Below are 19,963 nucleotides of genomic sequence, written 5' to 3'. Positions count from 1 at the left end.
GACTATTCTATCATGAAACTTGGAGAGGCTGGAAAATTGCTAAATTTGTATGTGCCTTACATGTATGACCACAGAGGAGGGGGGAGGACACGGGACTTTCGTAAACTCTGTTTTTTTTCCATATGGGATTTGTAAACTAAAGCCAAATGTCCTGCTTCTAAGAACACATGAAGCGATTGTGGAGTCCATGAATCACATTTCCTATATTACAGAAGCACCAAGTCGGCTTATAGCTGTATTTTATGTTTTTCTTTTAAAAATAAATTATTTAAGGGGCTGTCTACTGCACAACAACCCCCAATTAACTGCCCCATATACTTCTCTTCTGGGCTGACAGCGATCCTCCGCTCTGAGCCCCATGTTTCCTGCTAGTCTCTTGACAAAAGGTCACGTGACAGCTGCTGCCAATCAGTAAGTGCCTTCACAGTGATGCCTGACTGCTGCTGCAGTCACGTGACGTTGTTTATGTTATGAGCAGCGCACATCTGGGAGGTAGGAATATGAATGAAGATGCACTTCTTTGCATCACAAATTAATAAGAATTTGTCCAGCAGATGACAATCCCCATACTTAAGAATTCTGAACAGGACATCAGAGTAACTACCACTTGGAAGACAAAGTGTGTAGGTCATTTTTAATTTGGAGGCATTTTATTTTGGGATGCCCATAGTCAAAGTGCACTTTCCAGGACCCACTGCTATGGTCAATAGGAAACATGTCCTAATTTCCCACTGGCTACTCAGCAACTAATTTATACCATATCTAAAGTGCTTTTATGCAGACATTTATATGGGAAACTATAAATTAAGTTGGTTCCAATGGTACACAAACAGTCAATTATAGCCCATCCTGAGCATATCTGCCAATTAAAACCTGTATCAGTACAGAAGACTGATGGGGACATTCACAACTGGAAAACAACCAGTTTAAAAGTATGTTACTTCTCACATGAAAACTCAGGGTACTTTTAGGCTGTGCGCACAGGTTGCGGATTCGCAGCTGTTTTCCATGCGGTTTACAGTATTATGTAAACTTATGGAAAACCAAATCCGCAGTGCACATGCTGCAGAAAATACAGCGTGGAAAAACACTGCGTTGTATTCTCCGCAGCATGTCAATTCTTTGTGCGAATTCAGCAGCGATTTACACTTGTTCCCCAATAGGAATCCACAGGTGTTAAAACGCAGGTGGAATCCGCACAAAAAACGCCCCAAAAAATTGCGGTAAATCCGCAGGAAAAATCCAGTGCGTTTTACCTGCGGATTCTGCAAAAATAGTGCAGAAAAATCCACACACGATTCCACAACGTGTGAACATAGCCTTAATGGAAGCCGGAAGCTCTGAGCTTATGGCTCCTATAGGCATTACCTCCGCTTGTCTATGTGATTCTCAAAAGTCCCCCCCTCCCAATTCCCTCTAGGGTGGGCTTTAATAAGGAAAACATTTGTAAAATTCAGGATATATTATAATATATGTTTTCATATAACAGTCTTTATAGATATTTACACAAAAGGCATCGTCAAATTTGTCATTTTAAAGCGCTTAACAGTTCCTTCTCTTCACAGGGACGCGGGCATCTACAAGGCTTAGTGCGCAATCAGCCGCTCTGCACATCAAACTTTCCAAAGCTGCTGAGTAGAATATGATTCTCTTCTAAGAACTGGGCCTGGTCACAAGGCACCAAGTAGCCGAGAGCCATTGGTCGCCAGTGCGGCTTTGTCTCTGAGGAAAGCACTCAGAAGTCCGACCATAATACTCCTTTGCTTCCTTTGTCCACGCTAACTACGTAGGCACCAGACGGAGACCACGTGACAGCGTTAATAGCGGAACTGTAACGAAGAAGAGGACAATCAGCAACACAATCAAATAATACTGGCAAGATACATGTGGAATTTAAATAATAAGGATCAATAAAAATACTGGACACTGTTACAATGGGTCCATTACTGCCATCTGAAGGCCACGCTCCTTTCATCCAGACTTACCTATGGTGCTTGCCAAGAATCTTTTCCACTTTCCCAGTCATCACGTTCCAGAAATAGAGAGTGCCCTCTGCTGACCCGGCTGCCACAAATCTACCATCAGGACTGAATAAAAATGGTATGATGTCATGTTCATATAAAGGCTGAATGGTCATTTATAAGAAATATCCAGGCTCCTGACAAAATAGTTTCTACAGAGAACGTCATCCCATATGATAGCCAAACTATGCTATATGGGTCTATACGGGCAGTGTGTGTGCATTTCCAAGAGAGCCGTCACCATTTAGAAACGAAGGCTTACACTAAAGGGGTTTCCCATCTATGGCATATCTCGTTTTATCAATGGTGGGGGTCCAAAGGATACAGAGAATGAAGGGGGCCCAGTGTCTATTCCCATCAATTTCAGCTGTGCACATATTTCACAGTGCTTTAACCATGCAGTTTAGACGATTGTGTGAAGAAAATGTAAACTATCCTGTTTCACCAACACTGAAATACTTACCTAAAAATTACTCTTGTCCAATCAGATCCACACTTGAAACCCTGAGCACTAAAAGGGAAAAATAATATTTGGTAAGAAAAACACAATACTACATGTATATAAGCTCACGTATACACTTGCCACAGGTGAGTTTGAACGGGCATCACATGCTTAAAACAAAGTTGTTTACCAACAAATTTGTAAAGGTGCCAATTTAGTCAAGCCTATTTTGGGGGTTTTGGGTGAAATTATGTCCAATTTTCCTTTTTTCCAGTCTTTTTTTTTTTGTTTATTTCCAATACACAAAAAGAAAATTAACATGTGTATAACAAAACATGTGTACGGTAATTGCAATAATTTTCTAGGAGAAATACTTCATTTTCTGGAACAATTTCAAGGGTGTCAACACTTTCAGCCATGATTTCATGCATCTATTCATTCCAATAATGAATTCCAGTCTGCACTCAAAGTCCATTACGCTCGTGTCTAGGATTGGCATCACATTTCAAACAACATAAGACGACCGGCACTCACTTCTAAGTTTGCAGAACTTGTAGATTTTTATTCCATGCTCTTCAGAAAACAATCTACAAATTCTGCAAACTTACAAATGACTCCGGCGCTATTTTATTGATGTAGTACAACCGTGGTGACGGGAGCAGCAGAGAGCAGACGGGGGCAACAAAGTGCAGCCACAGACCGGAGTCGGGGCACCAGACTGCAGATAAAGGAATATGCTCCACCCATCCTGGTATATGCCATCCTGTCTGCACTGCTGTAGTTCAATACATAAAAAAAACATAAACACTCCTACTCTTCTAAAGCCAGCCAAGCGACGGGGGCACAAGTCGTCACCTCCATGAACGCCGACGCCAGCTGCTGGCCTCTGATTGGCCGATCGTGCAGGTTCGCGAGTTGCAATACATTTCAGCTGCATGTGCATCCGAGGAAGCACATCCAGCTGAAGTAGTACTTGACGTCGGCCGCACTCCAATACAATGGCACCGTAGTGCCGTATCAGTAGACTCCGGCACCGCACTGTGCAGGCATAGAGGCTTTGGACAGAAGGACATCTCCGGTGATTTTATAGATGCACATACATGTATACATTCCCTGTTGAGTTGTAACCATTACTCCTTTAAAACCTGAGACACGATGGGAAATATAGGCCACATTCAGAGAACGACATGAGAGGGGAAGTAGTAGTCAAGAAGTCAGATGTGCAGGCAAACTCATGGCACACACACAGGAGCCTATTCTGCACTATAATGGGGTGCGGCTTTCCAAACCACTGGATCTTCTCCAACTCACCTAAAAGTCTGCCGCACAGCACTGGCCCGTAAATCTATGATCTTGATTTGGTCGTCCCGGGAGCAACTGAGCAGCTCCGTCCTCTCGGGGTTCAAATCTAGAGCCGTGATTCTACCATGTAGCTCCAGCTCCCGCACTATGCACTCAGTTCTGAAAGGTCAGAGTCAATATATTTATATAACACAGGAACAATAAGGGGAAGCAGTGAAGAATGAACATTTACGGAGGAGGAGCTATTGCTTGGCAAGTCACCGATGATTTTCATTATAATAGATTTTACCCTTTGAAATGCAAGGCCTTGAGGCCAATCTATCCAGTATAATAGTGTCCTCTTTATCTTAGCATCCCACATACCTTATATCCCAAAAACGGATCTTTTTGTCAAAGTGCCCACTCATCACACACTGTTCAGTGCAGACGATGTCATTGCAGCTGGAACCCGCAAATACAGTCTTGATACCTTACATTACAGAGACACAAAAAACACCATAACATCAAATAATCTGCCCAATAAAATAGTGTAAATCCCCCTCACACAAACAAAACAGTAGTGAAGGTGTTCGGTGGCAATTGGGCCCAAAAAATTGGCAGCAGTAATGTGCGGCCTCCATGGACTTTTTTTTTAGCACATACAATAGATGTTCAAGTAGATTGAGAACTAGGGAATTCAAAGGCCCTGGCCAAGACAAGGCCCTGGCCAAGACAAGGCCCTGGCCAAGACAAGGCCCTGGCCAAGACAAGGCCCTGGCCAAGACAAGGCCCTGGCCAAGACAAGGCCCTGGCCAAGACAAGGCCCTGGCCAAGACAAGGCCCTGGCCAAGACAAGGCCCTGGCCAAGACAAGGCCCTGGCCAAGACAAGGCCCTGGCCAAGACAAGGCCCTGGCCAAGACAAGGCCCTGGCCAAGACAAGGCCCTGGCCAAGACAAGGCCCTGGCCACTTAAGTTCCTCCAATCACTCATGAACAAGGCTCCCTGGAAAGCATCGACCGGAGCATCTTAGTGCACAGTATAAGGTTCTATGTAGAACTAACTGATGTTTCGGGGGAACTTGCAGCAGAAGGTCTGTCGGCCTATAGCTACAAACCCTCCATGAAATGTAAAAGGCACCATTTACCATCTCCTAGATCAGTAATAAGAAAATCTTTCTTCACTAAAGATAGATGTGTATCCCTGAATTAGGAATGATCAAATATATTACAAAAGTTGCTTATTTTAATGTGCATCATTGATTTATGGAATAAAAAATGGTGGTTACTATTTGTACTACGTTAGCTCCTCTGAGGGTCTTCTCCACACCTCTGACTGAGGCACTTTTACCAAGAAATAAACAGGTGGTCTTTCAGATATGAAATGCTCCAATCCAGATAGCTCATCACAACAGCACTGAACACCTCCAAAATGTCATCTTATAGTTTAAAAAAAAAAAATAAAGACCGATTATCAGAAAATACTTACACACTTTGTTACGCAGATCCCACAGTTTCAATGTACGGTCATGACTTCCTGACACAATTCGGGCATTGTCAAGTAAGAATTTAGCAGACAAAACTTTTCCGCTGTGGCCCGTCAGTGTGTGCTGATGTGAATAAAGATAGCAAAATGTAAGATATACCGAACAATCTGACACAGAAGAGGAAAAAAAACTTGGGCTATTTTTTTTTTTTGGGCTCCATTTACAGTGGCTTTACCCTAATACCTTGGAGAACAACGAGAATATGGATTTCTTTTCACAAGATTTCTCTTTCTTAACCTCTTCACTACATGACATGACCTTAAAGGGAACCTGTCAGCAGGATTGTGCACAGTAACCTACAGACAGTGTCAGGTCAGCACCGTTATACTGATTACAATGATACCTGGTGATGAAATCTGTCTTGTGGTTATTTAATCTTTATTTTCAGTTTTGAGTTAATGAGATTCTTGTGCTGCAGAGCAGTGTTTCATGTGGTTATCTCCTTAAATATTCATGTGTACGGCTTTTGACAGTGCAGTGACCTGCCCTCCCTAGTTTACATAATGAATATTCTATATATTGGGGGGGGGAAAAAAAAAAACACGCATTGAGCAGGCCTGCTGAATGTGATTTTTTTCAAAACATAGAATAATCAGTATGTAAAATAGTCATAAGCCATCAGTATAAATACCTAATCAGAGCTCCACATGAAGACCCCCCACAGGCCGCCCCGGAGCACCAGCATATCAAACGGAAAACTACAAAAAGATTAAACAACCACAGGATGGATTTTATCAACCCATGTATCATTTTAATCATTATAACGGCGCCGACCTGACAGTGTCTAAGTTACTGTGCACAATCCTGCTGACAGGTTGCCTGTAAAAGGGGATTTCCACAAAGTTCATTTTAATAATTAGATCTTGGAATAATAATTTCCACAACTGGATGTGATTAAATAAAATGTTCCTGTGCTGAGATAATCTTATAAATGTGCCCCTGCTATGTACTGTGTAATGTCTGTGTCTGACCGTACAGGGAGATGGTCTGATCATACCACAGCTCCTGGGTAGGGGAGGAAGCCAAACAACTTATATAGACAGGACAGTATCACAAATAATTCTTTGAGGTAAAACTTTAACCCCCTTCAACTCGAAGCCTGTTTTCACCTTTATGACCAGGCCAAATTTTACAATTCTGACCAGTGTCACTTTATGAGGTAATAACTCTGAAACGCTTCAACAGAGCCAGCTGATTGAGACTTTTCGTGGCACACTGTACTTCATGATAGTGGTAAAAAAATTTCAATATGACTTGCGTTTGTGAAAAAACAAAAAACAAAAAAAAAAAACAAATTTGGTGAAAGTTTAGCAATTTTCAAAGCTAATTTTTATGCCTTCAAATCAGATACGTCACACAACAGTTAAGATTTAAAGGAACTTTGAAAAGCCTACATGACAGAAAATACCCAAAATTTACACCATTCTAAAAACTGCACCCATTAAGGTGCTGAAAACCACATTCAAGAAGTTTACAACCCTTTAGGTGCTTCACAGGAACTGAAGCAATGTGAAGAGAAAATAAATTAAGGTTTAACTTTTCACAAAAATTTTACTGTAGACTCAATTTTTTTTATTTTCACAAGGGTAGCAGAAGAAAATGGACAGGCGGCGTCCACAGTGCCTCCACCTGCCTCACCGTAGGGAATCTTCTGCAAGGGGTTCCATCTGAATAACGCATTTTTACATGGAATCCCCGATGCAAGCGCTCAGTGTTGAGGGCAGGATAAAGGTGAGCCGAGTCATAATAGGATATTTGGGAGGCAGGATGGCAAAACAAAAAACAAAACGACAGCATGTGAAAAATTGGTTTTATTTTTTACACATTTTTTTTTTTTTTTTAAGGTGTTCAATGAAAGAGTTAACCAGTGGGACACTTTATAGGTCGGGTCTTTCTGGACGCGAGGATACCAAATGAGTACTTTTGTTTATTTAGGTTTTAACATAAATAAAACGTATCTTATGTATGAATATTCTCTCTTTGGTTCTTTAGTGGCGATTGATTTTTTAAAAATATTTTAAATTTTTTTTAAAAAAAAAACTTATTTTTTCTTACATTGCCTCCTGATGGGACATCAATAGTGATGAGCGAATATACTCGTTACTCTAGATTTCTCGAGCACACTCGGGGGTCCTCCGAGTATTTTTTAGTGCTCGGAGATTTAGTTTTTCTTGCCGCAACTGAATGATTTAGGCTGGTTTCACACTTGCGTTTTTTTCACCGTTTTAAAACGCATGTAAATGTGTGCAAACGCTGCGTTTTTTTAGACGCATGCGTTTTTGCATGTGGTGAAAAATACGCGGCGTTTTGACACGTTTACATGCGTTTTTTCATGCGTTTGCGTTTTTTAAACGCATGATGAGAAGTGTGTGACAGCTGCCAATCATCAAAATCAAGTAAAAAACCCACTATAAACAGAAATAGCTAGGGTTAGGGATCCTAACCCTAACCCTAGGGATCCTAACCCTAACAGGATCCTAACCCTAACCCATAGGGTTAGGGTTAGGATCCCTACGGTTAGGGGTAGGGTTAGGATCCCTTTAGGGTTAGAATCCCTTTAGGGTTAGGATCCCTTTAGGGTTAGGATCCCTTTATCACCTTTATGGTGGGGGGTGGCATATCAGTGTGTTTTCTGTTTTTTTTCTATAAAAACGAATGTGCTTAAAAACGCATGCGTTTACATAGACAGCAATAGGTTTTTTTGCGGCAAAAAAAACGCCGCTAAAAATTACTACATGTTGCATTTCTGCAACACAACGCATGCATAGAAAAGACGCATGCGGCTGCAAAAAGGGGCAAAACGCATGCAAAAAAAGCATGCGTTTTTAATGTTAAGTATAGGGAAAAAAAACGCATGCTTTTTTTGCGCAAAAACGCAGTGGCAAAAAACGCAAATGTGAAACCAGCCATACAGCTACTAGCCTGCTGGATTACATGTGGGGATTCCCTAGCAACCAGGCAACCCCCACATGTACTTATGCTGGCTAACAGATGTAAATCATTCAGCTGCGGCAAGAAAAACAATCTCCGAGCACTAAAAAATACTCGGAGGACCCCTGAGCATGCTCGGGAAATCTAGAGTAACGAGTATATTCATCACTAGACATCAACTTTACACTAACTGATCAGTGATCTAATACTCTGCAATGCTTTTGCAGGAACGCAGCACCGTACATATATGTAACGCATGTTGGGAAGGGGTTAAAAAGGAAAAAAAAATAAAATAACACCGGCAGATAAATGTTTCACCTGACAAAAATAATCTGCGAGCCCCTGCTGTTATGTCTGTATACTCTTTCTCCTCTCCTACACAGGAGATGTGGTATGATGCGACCATGTTCCTGCACTGTCAGACAGAGCTATTACACAGTAAACTTATATTGACGGTCACAAGGGGGCATTCTCTGCGTCTGGAGGAGAGAAGGTTTTTCCACCAACATAGAAGAGGATTCTTTACTGTTAGGGCAGTGAGAATCTGGAATTGCTTGCCTGAGGAGGTGGTGATGGCGAACTCAGTCGAGGGGTTCAAGAGAGGCCTGGATGTCTTCCTGGAGCAGAACAATATTGTATCATACAATTATTAGGTTCTGTAGAACCTGTCTGGGGATTTATTATGATGGCATATAGGCTGAACTGGATGGACTAATGTATTTTTTCGGCCATGCTAAGTTACTATAAGATTATCAGCACAGGACCTTTTTTTTTTTTTTTTTTTTAAACATCCAATTGTGAAATTTATTATTTCAAGACCTATTGATTAAAATTAACTTTGTTAGTGGGAGAACCCCTTTAATTAATATGTCGTGTCCCTGACTTTCATGTGTGTTCACATGCGCGCCCGTGACGTGATCGCGGGGCGTTGATGCGCTGTTATGGGTTAGTCATTAAAAGTTTGGCATTTGTACCGGACAGTTCGTGTTTGGCGATTACCACCGGATACTGACTTCTCACGGAAGTCTGTTACAATGTTTGGAGAGAGTGAGAAAAAAAAGAGTGCGAGATTTTTTTTTTTTTTTTAACCACTTTAAAAAAAAAAAAAAAAAAAAAAAAAAATGATACACGTTTGGTATCTGTGTACTCGTACTGACCTGGAGAACCATATTGGCAGATCAGTTTTACCATATAGTGAACATGGTAAAAACGGTAATAAATAAAAAAAAAAAAGTTAAATTGCAGGGGTTTTTTTTTGCAATTTCAATGCACTTGGAACTGTTGGCAGTGTGATTCAAAAGTACAACAGGCCCCGCAAAGAGCAAGCCCTCATGTGAATATACTGACGGAAAATTAAAGAAAGTTATGGATCTAGTAAGAAGGGGAGGGAAAAAAAAACGAGAAAAATAAAAACTGAAAGTTGCCATGTCATGAAGGGGTTACAGAGGACCTTTCACCAGTTTGATACTGGTAAGCTGAGTAAAATGTAGTTATTTTGTTTTCATTTCTCCTCACCATTGAGGAAATACTAGTTTATAAAGTTTAGGATGCGACTTGTCATGTGGGGGTGTGGTTGTGCTCTGGAGCTGATCAGCTGTGAAGGGACCATGACATGCAACAAGAAGCTGGGGAGGGAGAGTAGCAAACATACTCCCAAGATGGCACCCACATGTCTTGTGGGAAAAGGCAGGGATGAAGCAGCGAGGCTGGATCAGTATGCTCACAAAACACTCACCATGACCCCATGTGGGCAGAAGATGGGATCAATTCTATTAAGGCCTCAGAGAATGTCCCCCAAAAAGATTCAGACACTCCCCCCCCCAGCACAGGAAGATGATGGTTCCCCTGAAATGGCCACTCATCCACAGTAATCCCTGTAGTTCACTGTGGAGAGTCCCTACAAGACCTAGGCTGGTGTGTAGGTCTCCCAAACCTATCCGAATTAAAATGTTACACTATAAAGACAGACATTACATTAAGGAAGGCAAGTGAGAAGATATCCAGCTTGGCGGGCAGAAGCTTTCATTATTTCCAGACTTTGAGGAAGCTCAACACAGGAGATCCTGGTTTCTGGATATAAAAATTAGATTAAGGGCACTGGGACTACAGTATTCTATGATTTATCCTGACAAATTGAGTGTGGTGGCCCTGGGTTCAACTTCATTCTTCAAGTCTCCCAAGAATGTCCTGAGATGGCTGGATACTCAAGAACCTCAGCTTTGGAAGGACGCAAGGGCCTGAATTAAAGATGGGATATGAAGATGGAAAGTAGACGCCAGTCATAAGGTATGAGTGCATAATAAAAAAATAAAAATAAGTATGTATGTGTGTGCGTATATACACACGTACGTGTGCGTATACACACGTACGTGTGCGTATACACACGTACGTGTGCGTATATACACGTACGTGTGCGTATATACCTACGTGTGCGTATATACCTACGTGTGCGTATATACCTACGTGTGTGTATATACCTACGTGTGCGTATATACCTACGTGTGTGTATATACCTACGTGTGTGTATATACCTACGTGTGTGTATATACCTACGTGTGTGTATATACCTACGTGTGTGTATATACCTACGTGTGTATACACATACGTGTGTATACATGGGGACGCAGGATGGAGCAGCGCAGCACATACCAGGATGGAGACCATATACCAATATAAATGCTCGCCACCCGGGCGTAGAACGGATTAGAGGTGGAGCCGCATATTTATTACTGTAATGAGCGGTAACGGTGACCGCTCAGTACAGGGAGAAGCAGCAGCGCTGGGAAGCAGGTACTGCACCGCGCCAGGAACAGGTGAGTATAACGGGGAGGGGTGCGCAGCGCTGCGCGATATTCACCTGCTCCTCGTTCTGGGCGCCGCTCCGTCTTTAGCGTCTTCTGCAGTGATGCTCAGGTCAGAGGACGCGGTGACGTGGTTAGTGCGCGCCCTCTGCCTGAACGTCAGTGCAGAAGATGCTGAAGATGGAACGGCGCCGTAACGAGGAGCAGGTGAATATTGAAAGTGCCCGGGGCCTGAGCGACGGAGAGGAGAGTATGTGATTTTTTTTTTTTTTATCGCAGCAACAGCAAATGGGTCGAGAGTCTGTATGAAACATCTTATGGGGCCATAATGTTTGTGCAGCACTATATGGGGCAAGTGTCTGTGTGGAGCATCTATGGGGCCATAACATTTGTGCTGCATTATATGGGGCAAGTGTCTGTATGGGGCCATAATCGTTTGTGCAGCACTATATGGGGCAAGTATCTTTATGGAGCATCTTATGGGGCCATAATCAACATTTGTGCAGTATTATATTGGGCAAATGTGTCTATGGAGCAACTTCTGGGGCCATTATTAACCTTTATGCAGGATTATTTGGGCCATATTTTAATATGGAGCATCTTATGGGGCCATCAAACTTTATGGAGCATTATATGGGGCTCCTAATTCAATATGGATATTCAAAAATAGGGATTTTTGTGTACTCACCGTAAAATCCTTTTCTCCGAGCCATTCATTGGGGGACACAGACCATGGGTGTATGCTGCTGCCACCAGGAGGCTGACACTAAGTAATACAAAGAAAAAGTTTTCTCCTCCCCTGCAGTATACACCCTCCTGCTGGCTCCCAGCTAACCAGTTCGGTGCAAAAGCAGTAGGAGATCAATAACGACATATAAGCGTAAAGCATGTCACATTATATATAAGAGTATAACATATCAAAAGATAAAAACAAAGCATAAGCTAATAACAGGGTGGGAGCTGTGTCCCCCAATGAATGGCTCGGAGAAAAGGATTTTACGGTGAGTACACAAAAATTCCTATTTCTCCTTCGCCTCATTGGGGGACACAGACCATGGGACGTCCCAAAGCAGTCCCTGGGTGGGGACAACATCACTTCAGGCCGTGTAGCCGCTACTTACAAGTGCGCCACCGCGGCCTGCAAAGTCCACCTGCCCAGACTCACATCTGTGGAAGTGAGTGAATTATAGTGCTTCAAGAATGCATGCGGCCTGGAGGAATTCGCAAGCCTGCGGTCGTGCTTGCCGACGTCTGGCGCCTAGAGCCCTCAGACAGGGAGATAGGCTGGCATCTAGCGCGAAAGGACTCCTGGATGGAGAAAAGAATCCACCAGGCTAACGTGGCCGAAGAAAAACGGCTAAACCCTTCCTGCGACCGTCAGGAAGCCTACTTACCGTCGAAAAACCCGAGTAAAATGTCCAACCTTTGGAAGGACGTCGTCCTCGATACGTACCCACTCGGAGCACTCGCTTCTTCCAGATTATGGAGAACCCATTCCGCTTTGTGGACTAGAGCCGAAGGAGATGCCCCTGCACCAGTGGAGATATAATACCCCTTGGCAACGAGGGAAGGGGATGGCTAGAGGGCAACCTTGCCTTGAAGGTAATAAGGAAAAAAGATAAAGAACAGAGCGTCGAGATCTGAAGACTCATCAGGAGGACAAGAGCGCAGAGAAAGAAGTGGGAGAGACCCTCCCTGATAGAAATGACTATCCGGATCAGAAAAGGAGTCCACTGTAAGATGCCCAGGACCATTAAGGTCCCACGGATTTAACGGTACGCGGTAGGGAAGAACTACAGGTTGAGGCCTGCAAGAAAGACCATATTTCCAGCTTGAGACAATAAGCCGGAAAAATACTAGTACCGCAAGCGAGAAAAAAAAACCTGATATGGTCAGTGCGGGTCTCCCGGGATCACTGGGGCCCTACCCGCTTCCGAAAAGGTTTCAGACGTAGTGGAAGAGGGGTTATGGAAATTGGTACCATGGAAGAATAGATCATGCACTGCAATGGTCTTGGATCGCGAGGCCAAACCATGAACTGAAGTACATTGGCGTTCAGCTTGGACGCCATCCGAACTATCTCTGGAGTACTCCAGTGAAGGCAGGTCCGATGGAAGATTTCCGAGTGAAGTTCCCACTCACTTGAGGAAAAACCCGGACGGCTGAATATGTCTGCCGCCCAGTGTTCTACTCCAGGGAATGTACTGTTGAGATCACCGAAGATAGAACTCGGCCCATCAGAGAGTGCGAGGTACCTTAGCCATGGCGCTTGACTGAGGGTACTTGCTAGATGGCTAACTTGGGGCACAGCCGAGGCATTATCCAACTGAGGACCCGCCAGAAGGCAGAGGGCCTGCTGAAGGAATAGCCGTACCGTTCGGATCTACAGAGAGATGATCGGGAGAAGAAAACTGGCAATGGTATCTCCCAATAGCCCTTGGGCCAGGAGAAGGCTCTGGAAGAGAAAGGAGCTCAGAGACTACCCTTTGAGAGCCTGATTGACTTGCAGAAAACGAGCGCAGCGAAGGAAACTGCTTCCGTAGACGTCCTTTCCCTCAGAACCCTCCTAGCGAATTGAAAGAACCGAGGGAATGAGAGATCGAGTGCGCAAGCTCCCTGTAGAAGGGCCACGACCTAGACCAGAGAGAGAATAACCATCCTTCTTGGGCAGGATCATCCTCAAAGAGGATCTGCTGGGCTGAGAATGAGGGAAAAAAAACTTGTCTAAGATTAGCTGCTAGCCCAATAGAGAGGTAATTGCAAGTGATATGGACGACTCAGCGTAGTCCTAGGAGAGCGGCTACAAAGTCGACCAAATAGGGCAGGACGACCATGCTTCTAAGGTGCAAGAAGAACATGACAACCGTCATGACCCTTGCGACCACTCTGGTGTGGTAGCCAGGCAGAAGGGCCAGGTCGTGAAAATACTGATCGCGAATGGAAAGGCGAAGAGATTATAGTAGAGAGGAGAAATAGGTATGTGAGGGTAAGAATCCCGAATGACGATGGATGCCAGAAAACAACCACGTTTCTCTGTTGAAGTAGTGGCTGAGCGGAGGAACTCCATCCGAAAAAAAGAAAGGGCCCTGTCAAAGGTTGTTAGAAGTTTGGGGTCCAGGAATGGAGATACTTTTCATTCCCTCCATTTTGGAACCAAGATCCCTTAGATCTAGACTGTCCTGGCCAATGCTTCCACTGCTGGTTGAGCCTGAAGAAGAGATACGATCCCTTTCTAGTCTCCCGCTCAGAAGATTTGATTGGCCAGCTATACTGTGGAACGAAGTAGATAAGGTCTGGGACCCGGAGACTTTCATTCTCTCCCTTTGGTCAAGCAACCCATGTGGCGGCTAAGGAAGGGTAGAGCGCTGAACCCGAAACCACAAGACGGAACGAACTAGATTTGCTATCCGACCGTCTGTGGAATCTTAATTGATGATACGCCGGCCAGGATACTGGTAGGAATACCGCAAGAAATTCTGCCCGGCGAGTCTGCCAAGTGACAGAATGCGGGACTGTAACCAGCAGGTCTCTGCCACCGTCGTGCAGAGAAGAAAATAAGGAAAAAACCTCCATCCACCATCTTCTTAACAGGGAAGTGGAGAGGAATCGTCCACTTTCTTGCATCTGACACAAAGGGGGGAAAACCTCCTTGTTGGGACGCCACAAATGTGGACGCCACATCCCCAGAATTGAGGTTTCCGAGTGGACAGGGCAGGTTGTGGCGATAGACCTGGATGCAGAAGAAGATACATGGAGGCGACACTCCGTGTGCTCGTCTGTTGAAGGTGTGGGGGGAAATCGGAGCCCTTTAAGGGACCCGTCGCCCATAAAATTCCGACCAGGTATGGTATCCTTAGAGGTCTTCCAGTGCATCACCGTCAAATGTTGATGGAGATTTTCTAGAACCTGTACGTTTTTCTAGAATACTTGCGGCCCCTGCTAGCCGACGGCTCCCATTGTAGGAGAGGGAGCATGTGAGTTCTCCAGAGCTCAGTTAGGGTGACCAGCTTAGGATAGATGATGTGCCCTTAAGACCAGTAAATACTGGTCATGCGCCTTTAAGGCTAGGGGTTACTGGCCATGAGCCTTTAAGTAGGGAATACTGGTCTTGTGCCTTTTGTAAGATGACATACTGTTCATGTGCCTTTAAAAGCAGGGCATGCTGAAATCCAGGAGATAATGGTCATGTGCCCTTAAAACCAGGGTATGCTGGTCATTTGCGTTTAAGACCAGGGCGTACTGGTCCTGAGCCTTTAAGTCCAGGGCATAATGGTCACGTGCCTTAAAGACCAGGGCATACTGGTCGTGTGCCTTTAAAAGCCAGGGCATACTGGACATGAGCCTTTAAGACCAGGGCATACTGGTCATGTGCCTTTAAGACCAGGGTATACTGGACACGTGTCTTTAAGACCAGGGGATACTGGTCATGAGTCTATAAGACCAGGGCATGCTGGTCACGTGCCTTTAAGACCAGGAATACTGGTCATGAAAGGAATGTTGGAACAAGTGCCTTAAAGACCAGCAAAGCTGGTAATGTGCCTTTAAGAACAAGAATGCTGGTCATGCTCCTTTAAGACCAGGGATGCTGGTCATGTGCCTTTAAGACAAGGGCATGCTTGCCATGTGCCTTTAAGACCAGTGCCTACTGGCCCTGTGCCTTTAAGACCAGGGCATACTGGCCTGATTAAGCACTAAGGAAAAGGAGACCGGCTTCTGGCAGAGCAGAGAATGCTGGGGATGTGACCCTTTTAAAACTAGGGGACCCTTAAGACCAGGGAATGCTGGTCCTGGGTTTAATAAAAAGGCATGGAAAGCTGGGGAAGCACCTATGGGCCCAGCGACTATCGGGCAGAGTATTAAATACCAGGGAAAGAGTCACCAGGGAATGAGTCACCAGGGAATGAGTCATGAGAGCTTCATTGCTGGGAACTCACAGCTCTCTGTTTGCAAGCCTGCACACTGTACTATACAGCCTGCACACTGTACTATACATTCTGTAGTGTGCAGGAGCACCAGAGATTGCAGCCTTAAGTATATAAAAAAAACAGGGAAAGCTAGTCCCTTAATGCTGCCGGGATGCGTGCCGGGGGGGGGAGATATTGGGGCGATTCACCTTACTCAGGTTCTGAGTCCCCCGTCTGGAATAGCGCTGACTTCAGCACTGAAAAACCGCCGTCCGCAGCCCCCTCCAGAAGAAATAGTGACCGCAATGGAGGAGGAAGAAGATGGCCGCCGAGATCTCGTCTGGAACGAAAAGCGCCTGAATAGGGGGGCGGAGCCGCTAGAAGGGAGCAAGCGGTGGGCGGGGCTTCCCGGGATGCGGCCTAAACAGGGCCGAAGCCGGGGACTAAATTTATGGCTTCGGCCGGCGCGCACCCGCAGACTGAGGGGAAAAGTGCCGCGAAGCTCTGTGGGGATCCAGTCGCTATGGAGCCCTCCTCTGACCGCCGGAAAACCCAAATCTCACGGAGCACTTACCCCAATATGGAGGGGGTGGCAGATGCTGCAGGTAGGAGCTGTGCCCGGGTAGATAGGACGGTGCAGGGTTGGGGAGCCTCCATCCACCATCCCTGCAGAAGAGGGGTGGAGAGGAACCGTCTGCCTCCTTCCATCATCCGCTTTTTCAGTGGTGATGCAGTGGGGGCTGCTCGGACGCCACGCTGGAAGGTGCCTCTGTACAGCCGAGGGTAAAACCTGGTGGACAGGGCTGAATGTCCGGCAATAGGCCTGGCTGCAGAAGAGGATACTGAAGGTGAAACTCCAGTGCTCGTCTGATAAGGGAGGGGGGAGATCGGTGCCCTTGAAGGGGCCCGTCGCCCCTAAAATCAGCTCAGGCAGTGGCTTCCCACGTCGCAGGAGAGGATACGGAGAGGTAAAACTCCCGTGCTCGCCTGTTGATGGTTCGAGGAGATCGAAACATGAAAGAATCCGTCGCCCCATTCGACCGTAGTAAAAAGTAAAAAACGGTAAAAAAGAGTTCTTTGGGTCTGAATAGCAGACCCGTCCGTGTGCCTCCTACGGACACTAAGCAAGAACTGGTTAGCTGGGAGCCAGCAGGAGGGTGTATACTGCAGGGGAGGAGATCACTTTTTCTTTGTATCACTAGTGTCAGCCTCCTGGTGGCAGCAGCATACACCCATGGTCTGTGTCCCCCAATGAGGCGAAGGAGAAACACTTATGCTACTGATGTCTCAATTAATATTACTTTTATTGGCATCTATTTTTACTTTTGACATTTACCGGTAGCTGCTGCATTTCCCACCTTAGGCTTATACTAGAATCATTAAGTTTTCCCAGTTTTTTTGTGGCAAAATTAGGGGGGTCGGCTTATACTCGAGTATATACGGTATATATATTATTTATAATGAAACCTGCTAGGTGTCTTTTTTTTTTTTTTAAAATCAGATATATTTTTATTTAATCAAATTCAAGATACAAAGCAATAAAACAAAAATCGCAATGAGAACTTCAACAATGGTCATTAGTTTCAGAAATTCCCTCCCTTCCCCTCCCCCTATTACATACAAGAGCAGCAAATGAAGCCTGGTATAACCTAAAAGTTCAGGGTCATCTTCTTTCCACCCATAGTCCATAGTGTCTCAAATGTTTTTATGCCTTTTCTCTTAACATAAATGTTTTTTTCCATATTCACAATAGAGTCAGACTGAAAAATTCCCTCAACGTCGGAGGATCTTCATTTATCCAGTACCTGGCGATTAGTTTCTGCGCAATATATAATAATCTAGCTATTGTCACCTTATATTTATTATGTACCTGGACCTCCTCCACATATCCCAGAATAAACACCACAGGATCCCTCTCAATCCTACAACCATATGCTCCTCCTATGGACAGCGGTGCTTAATTCCAATATGGGTTCAGATTTGGACACTGCCATAACATATGGAGAATTCCAGCCCCCTCCACCCGGCACCGAGGACACTCAGAAGTCGGTCTCAGACCCGCTCTATAGAGCTGTTCAGGAGTCCTATATGCTCTATTGAGTACATACATCTGCGAGAGTCTGCCCGGTTCACTCAGTGATAATTGGGGTATATATTCCATAATCACTTCCCATTTATCTTCCTTTATCCCAACTCCTCCCCCCCATTTCCCCTGTGCTCTAATAGGATAATTATTTATAAAAGTATGCAATAGATCCTTATAAATGCCCGACAATACCCCTTTTGTTCCCCCCTCTGCGCATACAATCAATATATCCTTGTGAATCTCCATATTCATCGTCCTACTCTGCGTGACATAAACATGTCTAAACTGCCCATATTGAAATCTGTAGACTTCCGGTAGCCCATAATCCTCCTGCAACTTTCCAAAAGGCACCAGTCCCTGCGTGTTCTGCACCTGAACCATATACTGTATTCCCAGTCTCATCCAATTTTTAAATTGTCCCATTTTAACAAATTCCGGTGGAGTATCGTTTTGCCATATCGGGGGGAAAAAAGTGCTCCAGACCCCTAATCTTTTTAATTGCCTCTCAGACTTTATGTATCAGCGCGAAAGTAGGATACATCAAACTCATCTTCCTGCCTCCAACCCCTGAACCAATGGATCCCTCCCCATCACCTGGACCAAGACCCTTTGTATTGAACCTGCCCAGCCCCAGACACTTCCCTCCACACCCTCATCTGTTGGCCCTGAGCAGCTAAGTAATTAATCCAAGGGTTCGGAAGCGCCAGTTCCCCTCCATCCTTGGGCCTCTGCAATATTTCAAGTCTGATCCTCGGCTGCTTTTTCCCCACACAAGATTCCTAAATATAGAGTGAATAGTATGAGGTGCTTTATCTCTAGAGGTCTCCCTGTCCGTAATGGACTGAGCTCTGCTCGTGAGACACTGTCCCTAATCTTTATAAACAGAGTAATGAATGGTTAGGTGTTTTTTGTGCCCCATCCCTTATGCTTAAGGGTAGCATTACATCACTTTGGGAGGGTAGAGAGTCTTTGGGTGGGAGGTAAGGGACGGGCTGTACGGTGTATAATAGCAATCATTTTTGGTAATACTTAAGTGGGTAAAAATTAAAAACCGACTGATATTTGCATCTACTGTTTTGGTTACAGAATGGGTCTAACGGTAAAATGTATCTCTTGGAACATTTGTGGTCTGTGAGACTGGTCTAAAAGGGCAAGCAACCTGAGTATATCTGCCAAGAGCAGGTTTTGCCTGCAGAAAAAAGGCAACGCGTGAACATAGCCTTGCTATGCTGCACAAGTCCTGGATTGGTTATAGCCTCAACGGTGTATTCCAATAACTCAATAGGAATTAGCCTTTTGGTACATAAAAATATCCCCTTTAAGCATATACTCCTTTAAAGATGACAAGGGGAGGATTGTCGGGGGGACGGCATACAATAGCCTATTTCGAGTGTAAAATTGTAATGGTATATGTTCCTTCTACGTATTCTAATATCACTCAAGAGAATCATAGGAAACTTGTTCATTGTCCAGATATACCTCTAGTACTAATGGGGGATTTAATATTTGCAATCCCGGTACAGGTAAGCCGACCGAAGGGAGTCAAGGCGTCATCGCCTCCGGGGAACCCATTAGTAAGCTAGGCCTAACAGATATAAGGAGGGAAAAGCTCCCAAAGTTCCCATCCTTAGGAGCATTCTTGTGTGCCTCCTGGAAATTTTATTCCCTTTCAAGAATAAATATGGTATTACGCAATTATATGTTCCTTGTATGATAAACATGGAGTACCGTATATACTCCAGTAAAAGTCGACCTGAGTATAAGCCGAGGCGCCTAATTTTGCCATGAAAAACTGGGAAAACTTATTGACTCGCGTATAAGCCGGGTATGCATTGTCCCCTCCACATCCCTATTTGGTATGCATGGCTCCCCATCCCCGTCCTTGTATGCATGGCTCCTATATTTAAAAAAACAAAACAAAAAAAAAAACAAAAAAAAACATTTTACTTACCT

At 44.6% G+C, this 19,963-nt stretch overlaps 1 protein-coding gene across 5 annotated transcripts in view; it reads right to left on the bottom strand.

Annotated features, from left to right (window-relative positions):
- Positions 1–1,443: 1,443 nt before the first annotated feature.
- ATG16L1 (autophagy related 16 like 1) overlaps positions 1,444–19,963 on the bottom strand; it is a 90,205-nt gene continuing 71,685 nt past the window's right edge. For all 5 annotated transcript variants that reach the window (XM_069727769.1, XM_069727770.1, XM_069727774.1 and 2 more), the window contains 6 exons: positions 5,231–5,351; positions 4,129–4,234; positions 3,775–3,924; positions 2,485–2,532; positions 1,986–2,087; positions 1,444–1,829 (listed from right to left, as the gene is read on the bottom strand). In XM_069727769.1, coding sequence (XP_069583870.1) covers positions 1,736–1,829; positions 1,986–2,087; positions 2,485–2,532; positions 3,775–3,924; positions 4,129–4,234; positions 5,231–5,351 — 621 coding nt within the window. In that variant the 3' untranslated portion in view covers positions 1,444–1,735. The remainder of the gene's footprint in view (positions 1,830–1,985; positions 2,088–2,484; positions 2,533–3,774; positions 3,925–4,128; positions 4,235–5,230; positions 5,352–19,963) is intronic.

This window comes from Ranitomeya imitator, chromosome 5, assembly GCF_032444005.1.
Source record: "Ranitomeya imitator isolate aRanImi1 chromosome 5, aRanImi1.pri, whole genome shotgun sequence".
Taxonomy (NCBI): Eukaryota; Metazoa; Chordata; class Amphibia; order Anura; family Dendrobatidae; genus Ranitomeya; species Ranitomeya imitator.
This window is presented reverse-complemented; position numbering and strand designations above follow the sequence as displayed.